Source organism: Populus trichocarpa, chromosome 5 (assembly GCF_000002775.5).
Source record: "Populus trichocarpa isolate Nisqually-1 chromosome 5, P.trichocarpa_v4.1, whole genome shotgun sequence".
Classification (NCBI taxonomy): domain Eukaryota; kingdom Viridiplantae; phylum Streptophyta; class Magnoliopsida; order Malpighiales; family Salicaceae; genus Populus; species Populus trichocarpa.
This window is the reverse complement of record NC_037289.2, coordinates 4,346,916-4,363,474: the sequence shown is the minus strand read 5'-3', so window position 1 is coordinate 4,363,474 and position 16,559 is coordinate 4,346,916. Positions and strand designations below refer to the sequence as shown.

General features: G+C 34.7%; 1 protein-coding gene across 2 annotated transcripts; it reads left to right on the top strand.

The window, feature by feature from the left end:
- The first annotated feature begins 1,718 nt into the window (after window positions 1–1,718).
- LOC7479156 (DNA topoisomerase 3-alpha) lies at window positions 1,719–15,301 on the top strand. 2 transcript variants are annotated; one of them, XM_024600977.2, is made up of 24 exons: window positions 1,719–2,100; window positions 2,192–2,370; window positions 2,464–2,536; window positions 2,770–2,892; window positions 2,980–3,101; window positions 3,192–3,264; window positions 3,356–3,472; window positions 4,005–4,088; window positions 4,194–4,373; window positions 4,497–4,625; window positions 5,654–5,728; window positions 6,530–6,619; window positions 6,742–6,846; window positions 8,029–8,063; window positions 9,264–9,393; window positions 9,853–9,905; window positions 9,984–10,083; window positions 10,312–10,350; window positions 10,731–10,809; window positions 11,284–11,355; window positions 12,733–12,804; window positions 13,290–13,481; window positions 14,368–14,488; window positions 14,828–15,301. In XM_024600977.2, the coding sequence occupies exons 1-24, from the start codon at window positions 1,825–1,827 to the stop codon at window positions 15,063–15,065; spliced, it is 2,757 nt and encodes a 918-aa protein (XP_024456745.2). In that variant the 5' UTR covers window positions 1,719–1,824; the 3' UTR covers window positions 15,066–15,301. The 2 variants fall into 2 exon arrangements, with proteins under 2 accessions (XP_024456745.2, XP_024456744.2); XM_024600976.2 differs by having other exon boundaries at window positions 4,194–4,394.
- Window positions 15,302–16,559: the final 1,258 nt, after the last annotated feature.

The following is a 16,559-nucleotide window of genomic DNA, read 5'->3' as shown; positions in this document are numbered from 1 at the left end:
TTTTCCCATGAATACAAGTAACTTCTGTTGAATTTGAAGGCATAATGTGGACGAGGTCAAGAGTTCATTTCTGATTTTTCATTTAGTATTATTTGACAAAATAATCAAGTCTAAGACACCGTTTGTTCACCGTGTTCTACAAAAATTAATTTTTTTTTTTGCTAAAAATTAAGTTTTTTTGTATGTTTTGGATTAGTCAAGTAATGAGATTAAAATCTAGTCGTTTGCACGATTTTTCCCATGAATACAAGTAACTTCTGTTGAATTTGAAGGCATAACGTGGACGAGGTCAAGAGTTCATTTCTGATTTTCCATTTAGTATTATTTGACAAAATAATCAAGTCTAAGACACCGTTTGTTCACCGTGTTCTACAAAAATTAAAATTTTTTTTTGCTAAAAATTAAGTTTTTTTGTATGTTTTGGATTTGTCAAGTAATGAGATTAAAATCTAGTCGTTTGCATGATTTTTCCCATGAATACAAGTAACTTCTGTTGAATTTGAAGGCATAATGTGGACGAGGTCAAGAGTTCATTTCTGATTTTCCATTTAGTATTATTTGACAAAATAATCAAGTCTAAGACACCGTTTGTTCACCGTGTTCTAAAAAAATTAAATTTCGCTAAAAATTATTATTTTTTGTATGTTTTGGATTTGTCAAGTAATGAGATTAAAATCTAGTCGTTTGCACGATTTTTCCCATGAATACAAGTAACTTCTGTTGAATTTGAAGGCATTACATGGACGAGGTCAAGAGTTCATTTTTGATTTTCCATTTAGTATTATTTGACAAAACAATCAAGTCTAAGACACCGTTTGTTCACCGTGTTCTACAAAAATTAAATTTTTTTTTGCTAAAAATTATTATTTTTTGCATGTTTTGGATTAGTCAAGTAATAAGATTAAAATCTAGTCGTTTGCACGATTTTTCCCATGAATACAAGTAACTTCCGTTGAATTTGAAGGCAGAATGTGAATGAGGTCAAGAGTTCATTTCTGATTTCCATTTAGTATTATTTGACAAAATAATCAAGTCTAAAACACCGTTTGTTCATCGCGTTCTACAAAAATTAATTTTTTTTGCTAAAAATTAATTTTTTATATGTTTTTGATCGTTTTAATGCGCTGATATCAAAAATAATTTTTTAAAAATATCATTTTGATATATTTTAACATGAAAAATATTTTAAAAAATAATCATAACTACACTCCCAAACAAGCACTAAGTATTAAGCTGAGAGCTTGCGAGCACCCTAAGAAAGGTGCATGTCAATATTGATTAGCATATATGATGCCAATTGCCAAGCAACACTTTAGTCTCTGAGCTATGTCAAATCCTTTCACTTAGCTATAAGGGCAAACAATAAAGACTATTATGATAAATTAAGTTTTTGATTGGATAAAAAACAAATAATTTATAAATTATACTGTTCAAGAGTTCACAAAAAGTTTAACATTTATCCTCAAGTTTTTATTTATTTATTTTTGTTTGAAAATAAAAAATATCCTCAAATAAATTCATATATTTATTTATTTTTTTACAATAAATAATTTATATATTGAAAGCAAAATGTTTTGTTTGTTTGTTTGTTTATTTATTTTGTTGCGGGTTTGAGCAGAAGGCTTTAAAGGGCTGAACGCCAGCCCATACATTAAGCCCGACTGAAAGATAAAACCCACTAATAAAACAGAAAACCCACTCGAGCAACATCTCCCTCTAGAAAGAACTCGGCGGGAAAACCCCCTTTTCCCCAAATTTCCCCATTTTATTTTTTAAAAAAACAAGAAATCCCTTAATCCCCAATTTCCACCACCATAAGCGGTGATGATAAAAGTTCTGAACGTGGCGGAGAAGCCTTCTGTGGCGAAATCGGTGGCGACGATACTCTCACGAAATCAGCTTCGAGTGAGAGACGGACGGTCCCGGTACAACAAGATATTCGAGTTCAACTACTCCATTAATGGCCAACAATGCCACATGCTTGTCACTTCCGTCACTGGTCATCTCATGGAAGTCGAATTCGAAGATAGATTCCGTAAATGGCATTCTTGTGACCCCGCCGATCTCTACACCGCTCCCGTCCGCAAATACGTCCCTGAGGTGCCTCTCCTACCCGCTCTATTTATAGTCATATAGGAGTATTCTGCAAAGTTGCGCCTGCTGTGTTTTGATTTTTTTTTTCTTGGGATAGGATAAGTTGGACATCAAAAGGACATTGGAGGAGGAAGCGAGGAGGTGTCACTGGCTTGTTTTGTGGTTAGATTGTGATAGAGAAGGAGAGAACATTGCATTTGAAGTGATGGAAGTTTGTAAAGGTGTAAATAGAAATCTTACAATAAGGAGGGCTCGGTTTTCGGCTCTAATTGAGAGGTTTTTTTAAGGCCAAGCTTCTTTCTTTTTTCGTGACGAGTTGATGTCTTCTTGAGTTTGTGTTTGCTTATGTTTTGGTTTTACAAATGTAAGGGATATTCATGAAGCAGCCCAAAATCTTATTGCTCCTAATCAGTGGTTTTCAGATGCAGTGGACGCTAGGCAAGTGAGTGTCTTGAAATCTTCCAGTTTTATTGTAGTTGCTATCAAGTTAGTTTCTATAATGCGGGCCATCTTGTGCTGTGAAACTATACATGTTTATGTATTAGATAAATTCTCTTTGCAGAGTCCTTTTCTGTAAAAAAGCTGGGAATTAATGACTGCTGTATTTTTTCATATCTGTTCATACTCTGGATTCTTCTATTATGGGAAACAAGATTGATTTTCTTTCATTTGCAGGAAATTGATCTCCGAATAGGTGCTTCTTTCACTAGGTTTCAAACGATGTTGTTGAGGGATAGGTTTGTTATTGATTCTGCTCAAGATGATAGAAATCTTGTTCTAAGTTATGGGCCTTGTCAGGTATGTTGATAGTTGGTAGCTGAAAAGTTTGCATATATCATTTATTTATGCTTATGAATTGGTCATTGTTCCCCTCTATGAATGCAGTTCCCTACCCTTGGATTTGTTGTGGAACGTTACTGGGAGATACAATCACATGAGCCAGAAGAGTTTTGGACTATCAATTGTACTCATAGATCAGATGAAGGCCTTGCTTCTTTCAATTGGATGTAAGCTTTGGAGGCTCACTGCATTATGCATCATTTCCTTTTGAGTTCCTGAAATATATGGTTAAATCTTACAATATTTTAGTTTCACAGGCGTGGACATCTTTTTGATTATACCTCATCTGTTATACTTTATGAAATGTGTGTTGAGGAACCAACTGCAACAGTAAGTAACAGAAATCACGTGCCTTGTTTAGTTTCAATTTTGAAGTGCAGTTCTTAGGAAGCTTAATTCTTTTTTACTAATTGCCAATCAGGTCACGAAGGTCCAGCAGCAGGAGAAGTTGAAGTATCCCCCATATCCTTTGAGTACGATTGAGCTTGAAAAACGTGCTTCACGGTACTTCCGGATGAGTTCTGAACAAACCATGAAGGTTAGCCTTTGGGAATTGGGATTTAATATCATCTTATGAAGAATACCTGCAATTCTGCATCTTGTTTATTGTTTTAGACTTCAGGGTCTGCTTTGTATAGTTTTTAGATTCCTTCTAAATTTGCTCAACTGGTTAAAGTTGCAAAGAACAAGAAACTGAACTAGATTATGCACATGAGCAATTGAGTGCATTCATGACAGATTATGCACTTCAATGCCCGAGTTAGTTCAGTGGTAGCTTAACCTTTTCAAAAGAAAGAATACAGTGCAGTTTGTCTGTTGTGTATTTCAAATTATAATACCACTGTCACCAGATTTGTTTCTCCAGTTTTAGTTATCAGAATCCATTACAAGTATAATATATACATATATGTGTGTGTGTGTCTTTAATTATTAGGAGTCTCACTTTGTCTCCTTTTAATCATATACCATTTGAACCTATTTGTGTCTAATTGCATCAAAATAATTTTTTTTTAATCTTTCCAAAAATTCTGTAGCCAATCATTCGTTATTTCATTTTCTTTGGTTTATAGGTGGCAGAAGACTTGTACCAAGCTGGTTTCATTAGTTATCCTCGTACGGAGACTGACAGCTTTTCTTCCAGGACTGATTTGCATGTGGGTAACCTAGTTTTTCTTGTGTGGACACCTATTACTTGAACAAGTTCTCTTAAGCTTCTCATGTTGCAATTGGTTTATGAATTATGACTCAACCTGATGTAGACAATTGTACAAGAACATCAAGAGCATCCTGTATGGGGATCGTATGCACAAAGATTGTTAGATCCTGGAGCAGGACTTTGGAGGAACCCTAGTAATGGTGGACATGATGACAAGGCCCACCCACCCATCCACCCAACAAAATTTTCAGCTGGAGAATCCCGGTGGAGTCAAGATCACCATGTAGTCCATCTCTTGATACTTGTATCTACATGTGCTTGGCAATCTTTCTTTTCCTTCTGGTCCAATTTGGTGATTATGACTTTGACTGAGTTCCTGAAATTTAGTTACTCTCATTTTCTCCAGAGATTGTATGAGCTGGTTGTTCGACATTTTCTGGCATGTGTCTCACAGCCAGCTGTTGGGGCAGAAACTGTTGTTGAAATTGATATTGCTGGTGAACGCTTTTCTGCATCAGGGAGAGTGATATTAGCTGTGAGTAGTGTCATATCAAATCATAAGCACTCATTGTTTCGTTTCAATTAGTAATTTTGTTTTGCTATTGTAGATCATTTGCATATTTGCCATGGAATTAATGTCCCTTATGTAACAATAATGGCTATGGTGGTCACTATAATTTTACAATTCTATTGTTTTGGATTATTTTATTTTATTCTATGTACAGTTGTTTATCTTTTATTAGAAGCACTTGGAATTGATTTTCTTGGTAAATTCTTACTGTTAATATTTTTAAATGGATGCTGTATTTAGAGTTAAATATTGTCATCAAGGCATGCACTAGTATGGGCAGTGTAGTTTGACACTAAATTGGTACATTTTTTCAATTAATCAGGTAAAGCAGCACATATATGTTTACTTATGAAAATTATGTTATATAATCATTTGATGTATTAGTATACTATTTTTTAATTAAATTACTTAAACTTTGTACTATGGAGATGATGTTCAACTAGTCTTGTCACTTTTAGGTAGATTATTAAATCTTCATATTACAGACAATTTGCTAAAATTTGTGACAGCTGTGGCCATTGCATAGAACTGTTATGCTGCAAGTGTGAAAGCGATTTGAAACCTGACTCTTACTATGATTCACATTGTTGTGTCTAGCTATTGGAGTTCTCAAAGACATTTTCTAAAATCACGACTCAATTCTAGAAAATTAGGATCTGGTAAACTAAAAGTAGCTGTTGAATTCCTGTGACCCCGACCCCCCCCCCCCCCCCCCCCCCGCGTATAAACGCCAGATATCAATGGGGCATGTTGCTAATCAACCATATAATTTTTAACAATGAAATGAATTGCTTTCATGGCTTAGTCAAGTAGCCTGCTTAATTTTGTATAAAGCCAGAAGCAAAGAACCGGCAGTTCAATTGATGGTTACTAGACTATAGACATAATTAATAAACGTGTTCATGAGTATTTCAAAAAAATTATGATAGTGCTACCTTTAGGTTTTTTGGCAATTGTTTTATATGGGATCTAACAATATCTTGTATGGCCAGAAAAATTACTTGGATGTTTATCGCTTTGAATCATGGGGTGATTCAATGATTCCAACCTATGTCCAGGGACAACAGGTTTGGCGTTACCTTTCTGATTTGTAGGCTGTGTGTTTCTTGCTGTTTTTGTGAGTATTTGATATGCCATGTATCTGTTTTCAGAAGTCTGATGGAATGAAGTTATAATTTTTATGATATGCTATCAATGAGATGGATTTTCCAGCCAGCTTTTAAACATCACTAATTTGCCAAGCAAACTTGTGCTTGATTTCTGTCCAAGATAGCATGCCTCATTCACCACTTCCATGATTTATCTCATCATTTAGAAGATTAGAAATTTTTTTGGTAAATTGAGATAGAAAGCAACTGCTCACCTTCCATGCCTGGCATTCTATGTCATACAAGTTATTCTGAATGCTTAATAACCATGCCAGCCTCAGTTGATGCTATCTCAACATTCAGATAATAGTTTGATGTAAATCTTGCCTGATAGAGAGTTAACCACTGCATTAGCATTAGAAAGATGGAAAGTTTGAATAAAAGGTATTGTAAGTATGCTTTTTTAGTATAAATGTCATTTCCTCTTATTAAAAACAGTTCTACAAAACAAATGGACAGGTTTGGTTTGTTGTTGTCCTGGGGGTCTTCTCTATTTCTGTTTCTTTGGTTTTTTCCTTTTTGGTGCTTCCAAGGGCATAAAGCCCACAAAACAGGAAACTAATTTTGTGTTGAGTTGTTGGTCATTTTTTCAAGGCCTAAACTGAAAAATGACAGAGTTTGATGGTCGAAGATTTGGAGTTAGGATTTACTTTCTTTTATAAAACTCTTTTATATTTTGAACTACAGATAATTATACTATAGTTTTGGACAATGTTGCAGTTCATTCCGGCAACATTGACTTTGGACTCTGGAGTCACTAGACCGCCGCCTCTCTTAAGCGAAGCGGATTTGTTAAGTTGTATGGACAAGGTGAGAAGACTGGAATTCCAATTATTTTTGTTCTGGCTTTGTACTCTCTATGCTAGTTCATTATTTTCCCATAATTGTATAATTTTAAAATTGCGTCTTCTCCCTCTGCTTGTTTTTGTAAGGCCGGGATTGGTACAGATGCAACAATGCATGATCACATTAAAAAGCTGCTTGATCGATTCTACGTCACAAAGGATGCAAACACTCGCTTCTCACCTACTAATCTTGTAACTTTACTTAAATCTCTTAATGCAATATCTTCTTGTCCTTGTAACTTTACTTAAATCTTCTTGTCCTTGTGGTTACTTGTATGAGGTTCCTATTTCATGTGCTGGTACATATGAAAAGGCACAACTTTTTAGGATATGAGTGAAGATAGGCTGAATGTTTGCAAGTTTACTTAAACTTTACAGTACCGTCTTTTTAGACATTAATGGGTGTAAATTTTAGTCTTACTTTTGAAAGTGTTTGATTGGTCTACTCAATTATTATGGAAGTATTCCCTGCTAATAGGTTCAACCATGCAATTTTTGTCACTGTTCTTGTGTCTCGGTCAGGTTGGAAACCTGAGATATTTGTAATACGTTGTATGAGTTTATATTTTAAGATATTTGACTAAATGCAATGTCAATAGTTTTGGATTGCTAATTGCATCACTGCATTCTTTCATAAAAAAGTTGTATTTCTACGAATTTGAGAGTTCCAGATGTTGGCTTTAGAATTTTAAACTTCTTAGCATCAAGACAAAAATACAAAAACATGCTTGGTTGTTGATCTGGCAAGGGTAGTTTTCTATAGTTGACTAAACTCCTTATTTTTGCTTTACATAAGAGGTTTGTTTTAGTCATTCAACAGGATTTTGATACCATATATTGATTTTGATGTTTCTGTCTCAGTGTTTTTCATTTGTTCTAGCACTGTTATAATGAGGCATCTAAAGAAGAGAGGTAACAGCAATTAATTAAAGTGATGAACAATTCAACTAAAATAAGCCTCAGTGCAAAACTAGTTGGGGTCATGTCAGTGATGGCAGTTGGTTAGATTTATATGCTACAGTTGTCACTCAGGTCTTTTAGCTGTATTTGAAGTTATCTTTTTCTGTGTTGAGTTTGTTGAAAACCTCTGCCATGTAAGTTCATTTCTATCTAAAAGATTTTGTTTTCTGTTTTCATGGCTTGATTTTCCTGCCGAATCTTCTTATTTTACTATTGATGAAAAATTGTGATCTCTGGTTAGAGCCTTCATGCAAATCTTTAATCTTTGAAGTGCTTATTAGTCTGTTCATTACTACAATTTAAGAGAAGCCAGTTTAGGTACTTAGTGATGGAAGGAAGATAAAATGATGGCATGATTATTTCCTTTAAATTGTTAACTGTTTCTTTACTAATTATGACTTCAATGCATTTCAGGGCGAGGCACTTGTTATGGGATATGATGACATGGGGTAAGTAGCTCCCCATTATCAGCTGCCAAAGATACTGTTAGATATCTGAATGTTTATTTTAATGTTGGCCTGTGATGGAGAATGGACTCTGTTCTCTATTCATTTGATTATTTCGGAGTTGTAAATTAATTGTTCTTGGGAGGTTACATGGGGGTATCCACTTGTTGCAGAGAGATTAATGTGATATAATTTGTGTTTGTTAGAATACCTGGTTAAGCTGTTATTCTTGTTGTTGATCCTGCCCGAAGTGGCAGATCCTGGAAGGATTGAGATGGATTGGTTATGGCTCTAACTTTCAATAGTTCAACCTTTTCTCCCCATTTTTGCATCAGTAGTCACAATCTAGATTTGAATCCCTGCATTTGTGTGATTATGCCTGATAACCCACTAATATTCTTTTGTTATAATACTCTGGATATCAATATTGATCATATATCATGATTTTTCTAAGCCACCTCATTAAATCTTTCTGTAAATACATAGTCTACACGCACAAACTTGCAATATGATGTCCATGTAGCATACAGGTATGCCTGTTGCTACAGCTTCCTAAATGGGAACTGATATTCAAGAATACATCATCGGATAGACATTATAACAGTGTATTCATGGTCAGTTAAAATATCCATGGTTTAACTAGTTTAGATGGTTGACTGTGACTTTGGTGGCAAAACTGGTTTCAAGCTATGAAAAAATCAAAAGCAACATTTTCCAGGTACTACTGAAAGTGCATCAGATATAAATTAATGATTAACTAACAACAGCAATGAAACAATATTAACGACACTTTCTGACGGGCATGTCAAAATCAGCTGTTGGATGTCTTTGCGGCCATGATAATGCATGAATATGTGCATGTATGTGTGCAAGGGGCTTAGGGAGGGGCTGTATGTGGTGCACTGTTGTTGTGTGAGTAAATATACAGTTAGGAGCGATGCAGAATGAGGATTCTTAAGAAAGCAAGAAGTTGTAAAGATTCACAAAAAAATTGAGATGCAAATTTTGAAGCATGCCATCCTGATGATGTTCCATGCTCTGTTAAATAGATATGCTGGTCTGGTGCTGTTATTTTGCTTATGTGCTTAGTTACACTGCTAAATTCAACACTTATTTTGTTGTTTGAGTACTTCCTTTTCTATTTCTTTTTTCCACAGGAAAAATCCTTTTAGCCTAAGTGAGAAGATAAATTTTTCCTTTCAGGTATGAACTTTGGAAACCCAATCTGAGATCACTGATGGAGTGCGATATGAAAGAAGTCAGCGTGGGCAATAAAAGTAAAGCTGAAGTTTTGGCAACTTGCTTGCAGCAGATGAAAGCTTGTTTCTTAGATGTACGTTGGAATTCACAGAACATAAGCTCCATGACTGTTTGGTTGGGAGGCCATGTTATAGTTGTCTTTTCCTCAAGAAATTGTGACTATTGTTCATAATCCTATGTTAAGTTCCTTTCTATATTAGCATGGTGATTCACTGTTGCAGTTTGTAGATAGTTGTATGCTTGATCTGATGGACACAGTAATTACTAAATGAAGGCTAGTATGAAATGCTTGCATGCAACAAACAGGTTGGATTTATAAAGGGGATCATTGGTCGAGAACAGTTCTAATGCATTATCTAGCATATGTTGTTTTTGTTGAGGTTTACAAGTGTTTGGCCCGTTCTTTTTTGATAATTTTCATTCCTCAAACACTTGAGCTTGTTTCTGAAAAAGATTACTCAAATTACCCTGTACAATATATACAGCAAATGCCACTTCTCTCAATTCTTGACTGAACTGGAAACTTTTGCAGGCAAAGGTAAACAAAGTAAAACTCTTGGAAGCCATGGCAATTTTCTTTAACAGGTGGGTTCTTTCACCTGCTTGTAGTATTACAGATGATTTGTTTCTATACCATTAAGCATATCTTTTTCTTTTATTCAGATCTGATAGATCGAATGGAGATGACAGTAGCGCGTTGGGGGAAAATGTTCGGCCATGTGGACTTTGCCAGGAAGCAAATATGGTGCTTAAGAAAAACCGGGTAATGATGGTTATTTTGTGAATTTCTTGGTATATATGATCAAAACTTCTTTCCACTTATGCTTTCCTGTATTTGATATTTATGAAGATCAGTTTCTGAGTTAACCTTCACTTTTAGTCAGTAGAGGTAATTAAGTATTTAGTTCCATTACTTCTGTTTATGGTATTCTAGAAACACATTTAAGCAAGTCATTGTTTCTCACAAAACTAGCATTTCCCCTCTGAACAGGATGGCAATTTCATGGTTGGATGCTCGGGTTTTCCACAGGTCAGTGCACTTGTGCTCAAAACCTGTAATTCATTGTAAATAACTGTATTTTTGAAGGCGCATCAAAGTAAACTCCCTAATTACTGATGAAAAGAAACCAAAGGTTGTTTGTTCCACTTCTTTTAGTGGTGCCTAACTTGTAATTGCCACAATCCTCTCTGTTCTACTCCAAATCATGGCCGACAGAAATGTGCTCTATGCTTGTGTGGATGTGTTTTTTATCTTATACAGTACAATGAAAGATTATCTCTCTTTTTCTGTGTTGATAACTAAACTCACAATTGTTTAACTTTTAATTTATAATACTGATTCATGATTGTTGTATGTTGGAGGATTATTTCTGCTATAATATTTAAAAGATCCGTTTGTTTCATCTTCAGTGCAGGAATGCTGTATGGCTCCCTGGACCTGTTTTAGAAGCCACCATAACCAACAATATTTGCAACTCTTGCACTCCAGGTTTCTACAGCTAATTGCAACATGTCACTGCAATATTGGTAGCTAAGACTAGTTTTGCATGCAAGTTTACGTTGAGTTCAATTTGTGCTTGTTCACCAAAAGACAAATTCAGCTACTCACCCTATCTTAAGCATGCACTATAAATTGCTGTGATGCAAACAATCCCAAAATCTCCATCCAAAGTAAAAAATGTCATGGACTTTGGCAAACCCTAATTGAGCTTCATTATTTGATGTTTATAAAGAAATACTGACGTTGTTCTATGTAATATATCCTTTGGCTTTTTTGCTCTGAATCTGAAACTAAGACATTCTGTACAGTCTATTTCCTTCATCATAGCATTTCACCTTTTCTGAGTGTTCATGTGGCATAAGCTATCTCATGCATTACATGGGTTTCTACAGCAAGTTATTGCTGATATGATGTTTTCTTTCTTGAGATCTTACTTATTCATTATTGATGCACCTTTTTAAGGTCCTGTTTACTTGATCCAATTTAAGTTCCGCCAGCTTGAAATACCACCAGGCTTCAATGTCAACCATTTAGGTAAGGGCAACCCTATGGTATTGTAGGGATTGTTTGTTTTGATTTTTCTTAAACTATGATGTACATGCTTTGGGTTATATATACATAAATCAGATTGTTTTGTTTGGATTTGATATTTGGTAAACTTTTGATAAATAAGGAGATTCGTTAGGAATGTGATCTGTGTTGCATCATGTTTTATTTGAAGTTTGAATTTATCTGGTAAAAATTTGGATGGTCAAATTTGCTTCAATTTTGCTTTTGAACAAGTGTTTCCCACTCTTTTAGATGCAGAAGAAAGTGAAGAGCTTGCCTTTCACCAATGATTTGGTGAAAGAGATTTACTTAGATCCCTAACAAGTGTTTCACACTCTTTTAGATGCAGAAGAAAGTGAAGAACTTGACTTTCACCAATGATTTGGTGAAAGAGACAGACTTAGGTTTATATGGAGATCTATCTGGGTCTATTAAGGACTAATAGACGTAGCTGGGCCCATATCTAAAATTTATTCTTGTAATATGACATTTTTATAGTTGTCTGACCCACTATCAGATTGTGCTTTTGCTTGGTCATCTTTTCTATTTGAGGCATAGTTTGAGGCACAGTGCTACTGGTTAATTAGTTGAGGGGCAGGAAGTGCAAACTGGAAAGGCCTGAGAGAACAAAACTTCGTAGTAGTAGTTAAGATACAATTTTTTCTGCAATAAAACAGGCCCTGGCACAAGGATTCACCTCCTTTCATTGACAGTCATTTGAAGAAGCATTAGTTTTTCTGCCACGTGATATTTCAGCCTTGATATTTGAAGGAACGGAAATATGAGATGCAACATAACTGTTTCAATCATCTATTCGTAGTATTAGTTAAGATATGATTTTTTCTGCAATAAAACAAGGCCCTGGCACAAGGATTCACCTCCTTTCATTGACAGTCATTTGAAGAAGCATTAGTTTTTCTGCCACGTGATATTTCAGCCTTGATATTTGAAGGAACGAAAATATGAGATGCACCAACATAACTGTGCCAATCACCTATTCTTGATTGAAAGACATTTCACTACATGGAAGTTGATAGGTTATTTCAAATCCATCCTTGTGTTGAAGGAGAGTGTTTATGCAAAATCCATTTGCGCTCTTAACTCAAATCAATACAAGAAAGCCATAGACATTAACACTCGTGATGTCTTTTTAGCCAGTATGCCCTTATCATGCCATCTATCAATGCCATTTCTAGCTTCCCCATATGCATGTCTTTCAGGGCTTCTTGAAATGGGTTTCATACACATCAACTTCATTTGCTATTTAATTTTTTCTGCAGATGTTCATGGATGCACATGTGCACTTCCACATAGCTTTTTAGCAATCTTTGCCAGTGTTGAATCTCTTTCACATGTTATCAGGTTGCATTGGTGGTTGTGATGAAACTCTTAGACAGTTGATAGAAATCTGTGGAACCGGTTCCCGTGTTCAAGGTGGGTATATATGTTCAGCTTGATTTGTTACATAAACATGTTTAGTTAGTCATATGAAGTAGAGTAATTAGACTACAGGTTTGAAGATGAATGTTCACAAGTCCATAACTAGAATTGTGCCTGCAAGAAATAAACATGATATCCTTCCATGTAATTTAATGGTTCTATGCTGTTTGGAATTTGTTTAACATCCATCTTAGTGTAATTGTGCCTGGCTTCACTTCTTGATAAGAAATGTTGTTAATGGAAAGATTAACAATCCTTGAAATGATACTTATATAAGGAATTTTAATTTGGAATTCGTTTTCTCCTTTCAGGATAAATCTATTTTTTAACTGAATTCCAGAACATGTCAAATATATTGGGAAACTTGAATTACAGGATGATTATGTAACAGAAATGATCATGCACATGCAATTTGCTTTGTTAGGAAAAAAGTAGATTAATAAATGAGTTGATCTTTATATATTCAATATATTATGCAGCAAGAGGTCGACCACCAACTACAACATCCAGCAACGGACCACCCACTACAACACCCAGCAACCCCCAACGAAGTAACTCTAGGCAGGCACCCTGCATATATTGTTATCAAACAGGGCATGCTTCAACTGATTGCCCTTCACGGATTTCAGCCACTCGACATGTGCAGTCTCATGGAATGAACCAACAGAATGGTACTACTCATGAACTTTTATTTTCTCCAAATCATAAATGAGATTCCTAACAAGACAATTTTTATTTTTTGGTCAAATTAACTGTCAAAGAAATACACACCAGATTGTATTATGATAACAAATATGGTTGTTGACGTACTATCTCTATACCCTTTCAAAATTAAAATAATTGTTACATAGGGAATTTCAGCTGCCTTTTACTGTGAATATTTCACATTTGGCAGACACTTGGACTTCTAATCATTCAAATATATGTGGTTTTTCCTTTCTTTAGTAGAATTCTTTTGACATACACACCCAGTGACCTAGGAAGCTTACTAGTGATTCACTACGAATCCTACTACTTTTGGTGAAGACTATAATTTCCTTTCTTGTCTAGGATTGAGCTTTAGGCATATATAATGACAGCTGTAGGAGGGAATTGTTATTTCTCCCTTCCTCTTGCCCCTTCCCAACCGCATGTCACTTTTTTCTCCCTTGTTCTTTGCGGTATAGAAGAACCATATCACCTCACAGTTTTTAGAATTAAATCTTTAATCCAAGTTCAAATCAAAATATTGTGAAGTGTTGACTGCAAACATATAGGTAGAAGCATTATATTTCGTTCTCTGAATAATTTCAGAATGGGCATCTTTCGCCCATTGTTTATATTTTTGGGGTTTAAGAATACACTAGCTTGCTCTATTTTCCTCCTAAGCATGTGAATTGAAAGTAATCTCAGAAGTGTATGGACTTCTGGAAGCATTAAAATTGTATATGCGTGGTATTGAGTTTTAGTACGGTATCTGTTTGCCATTGTTAGAGTTGTTAACTTTTTTTTTTGTGCAGATTGTTAGAGTTAATGTACCCTTGATACCTGCTCTTGAAAATGCTCTTTGTGTTGCAGGAGAATCTTCAATTCCATGTAGCACATGTGGAACGCCATGTGTTCTGCGAACAGCTAACACAGCAAATAACAGGGGAAGAAAGTTCTATTCATGTTCATCACAAGCATGCAACTTCTTTGTGTATGTAAACCTGAACCTAGATATCTCTTTATGTTATACTAGAAAAATTGTTAAAGTGGACTGGTTAATGCAGAAATTACTTGATACTTCTAATGTGTACAACTCATCTCTAGCACTCATGCGAGACTCATTTATGAGAGGCATCTGTGCATGAATGTCAGGGATGAGGTGTGTACACTTCGAGTATTCAATAATTTCTCCAGTTAAAGATTTAACATTCGAAGGATTATCGTATTCTAGTTCCGGAATTCTCCTTTCATCCTCTTCTGATTTTATTCTGTCATCTGCTTACGGAAACATCATATTTTATATGATGTATCCTATTTGTCTGCGACGCAGATGGGAGGATAACCTCAACAACGGCTCTGCCCCAAGAAGTGCTCCTCGTCCAAATATGAGTAACTCGGCATCTAACCCTAGCAGGAGGGGCGGTCGTGGGAGGGGTGTTCAGAATGCAGGACGTGCAGCTGATGTAACTTTTGTATCAGCTACAGGTGAGCCGATATCTGGAAGAAGATGCTTCGTGTGTGGTGATCCATCACACTTCGCAAATGCTTGCCCCAGTCGTGGTTCCTGATGCCTTGCCCTCTCAAAGAAGAGTTGAGACATGCTCAAGTACGTCGAGGACAGGTTTGGTACCTGCTACCATTTCGGCTCTTGAGTGCCGTAATTTTGTAAAATTATGCTCTAGATATGATCGCATAGAGTGTACACACTACACACTGTATTTATTGACTTCGTTCTTCACCATTGTGGGCTGAAATCACAAGAGCAAGTTTATGGCTTGTCCTCGATCGGGCCACCCTACGCTTATTCTGTAGTACCTTAAGTAAACAGTACATAATTCCGGGGCATTATTAATGATTATGATTAATTAAAATTAAATTAACTAAAAAATAAAAAGGTGGTGATTTTACTGTGCACTACATCCCAAAACACCATTTATTTTTAACAGTTTTTTTTTTATATATATAAAAAAATCAGTGTTTATTTTATTTTATTGGTCAACATTTGGTTTATTAGAGATTTAACTTCAAGATTTACTCTGTTTTGTTTTTTATATAGTTATTGAGTCTAATGACACGAGTTATGGATTTAACGGGTTATTCTGATTGATTCAGGGTTTTTTTTTTTTTTCATTAGTATTTTTTCTTTAATTTTATCATTTAAACAGATTATTAAAAATTAGATTTTATGATTTGTTTTAGTTTATTTTCTATTGAGTTATTTTAGTTATGAATTTGATAAATTAACTCATGTTGACTTGAGATTTTTTTTAATTGAATTTTTTTTTTAATTATTTTTTTTACCATTGGGTTGATTGAAAATTGAGTTTTATAACTTGTTTTAATTTGCTTTATATGAAATTATCATGGTTTCAGTTATAAATTTAACAAATTAATTCAAATTAACTTATATCATTATAATATGTTGGCATTTTATTATTTAAATAAAAGGATATTTTCTTGAATGTTTTTCTTAATTAAATTATATCAAAATTATTTTTAGAACCATTAAATCAATTAAGTTATATCAAATTAATTTTTACATGATTTAAATAGTTTTTTACTATAAAAAATATTAACAGCACTTCAATATATTTTTTTTATGTTAAAAACATTGATAATAATTTGGATCAACAATCTAAGTCATCCCCTAAGCTTTGGGAAATGATATTCCCATGTACTGTTATGGCTAGTGGCAAGTCAATTATATTTTTGATGAAATCCATCATGGAAGTGGGCCCAGAACCGTGTAGTGCACATGAACGAAAGCTTGAGGGCCCTACCAAAGATCAAACACTAAGCACGGAGGGCACATGACACGTGTTTTGATTCTCAGTACAATGTAATACAGGTAACATGGGCTACGGTCAACTAGATACTTGACCCGCACGGGTTAAATATTTTTTCCGAAACAAAAATTATATACACAAGTTTTTTGACATGTTTTTATTATTAATTTTTTTAAAGTGAAATTCAAAAATTTTATGTATATATATATAATTAAATAAATTGAGAACTATACATATTAATTAATGAAAAAAAAGCTATAAATGATAGCTAAAAAT

Excerpts from the sequence above, each read along its gene's own strand:
- LOC7479156 (XM_024600976.2), top strand. The coding sequence starts at position 1,825 with ATGATAAAAGTTCTGAACGTGGCGGAGAAGCCTTCTGTGGCGAAATCG. Across the intron at positions 3,473-4,004 it reads GTTCTGAACAAACCATGAAG|GTGGCAGAAGACTTGTACCA; the intron begins GTTAGCCTTTGG and ends TTTGGTTTATAG. Across the intron at positions 10,351-10,730 it reads GATGCTCGGGTTTTCCACAG|TGCAGGAATGCTGTATGGCT; the intron begins GTCAGTGCACTT and ends TTTCATCTTCAG.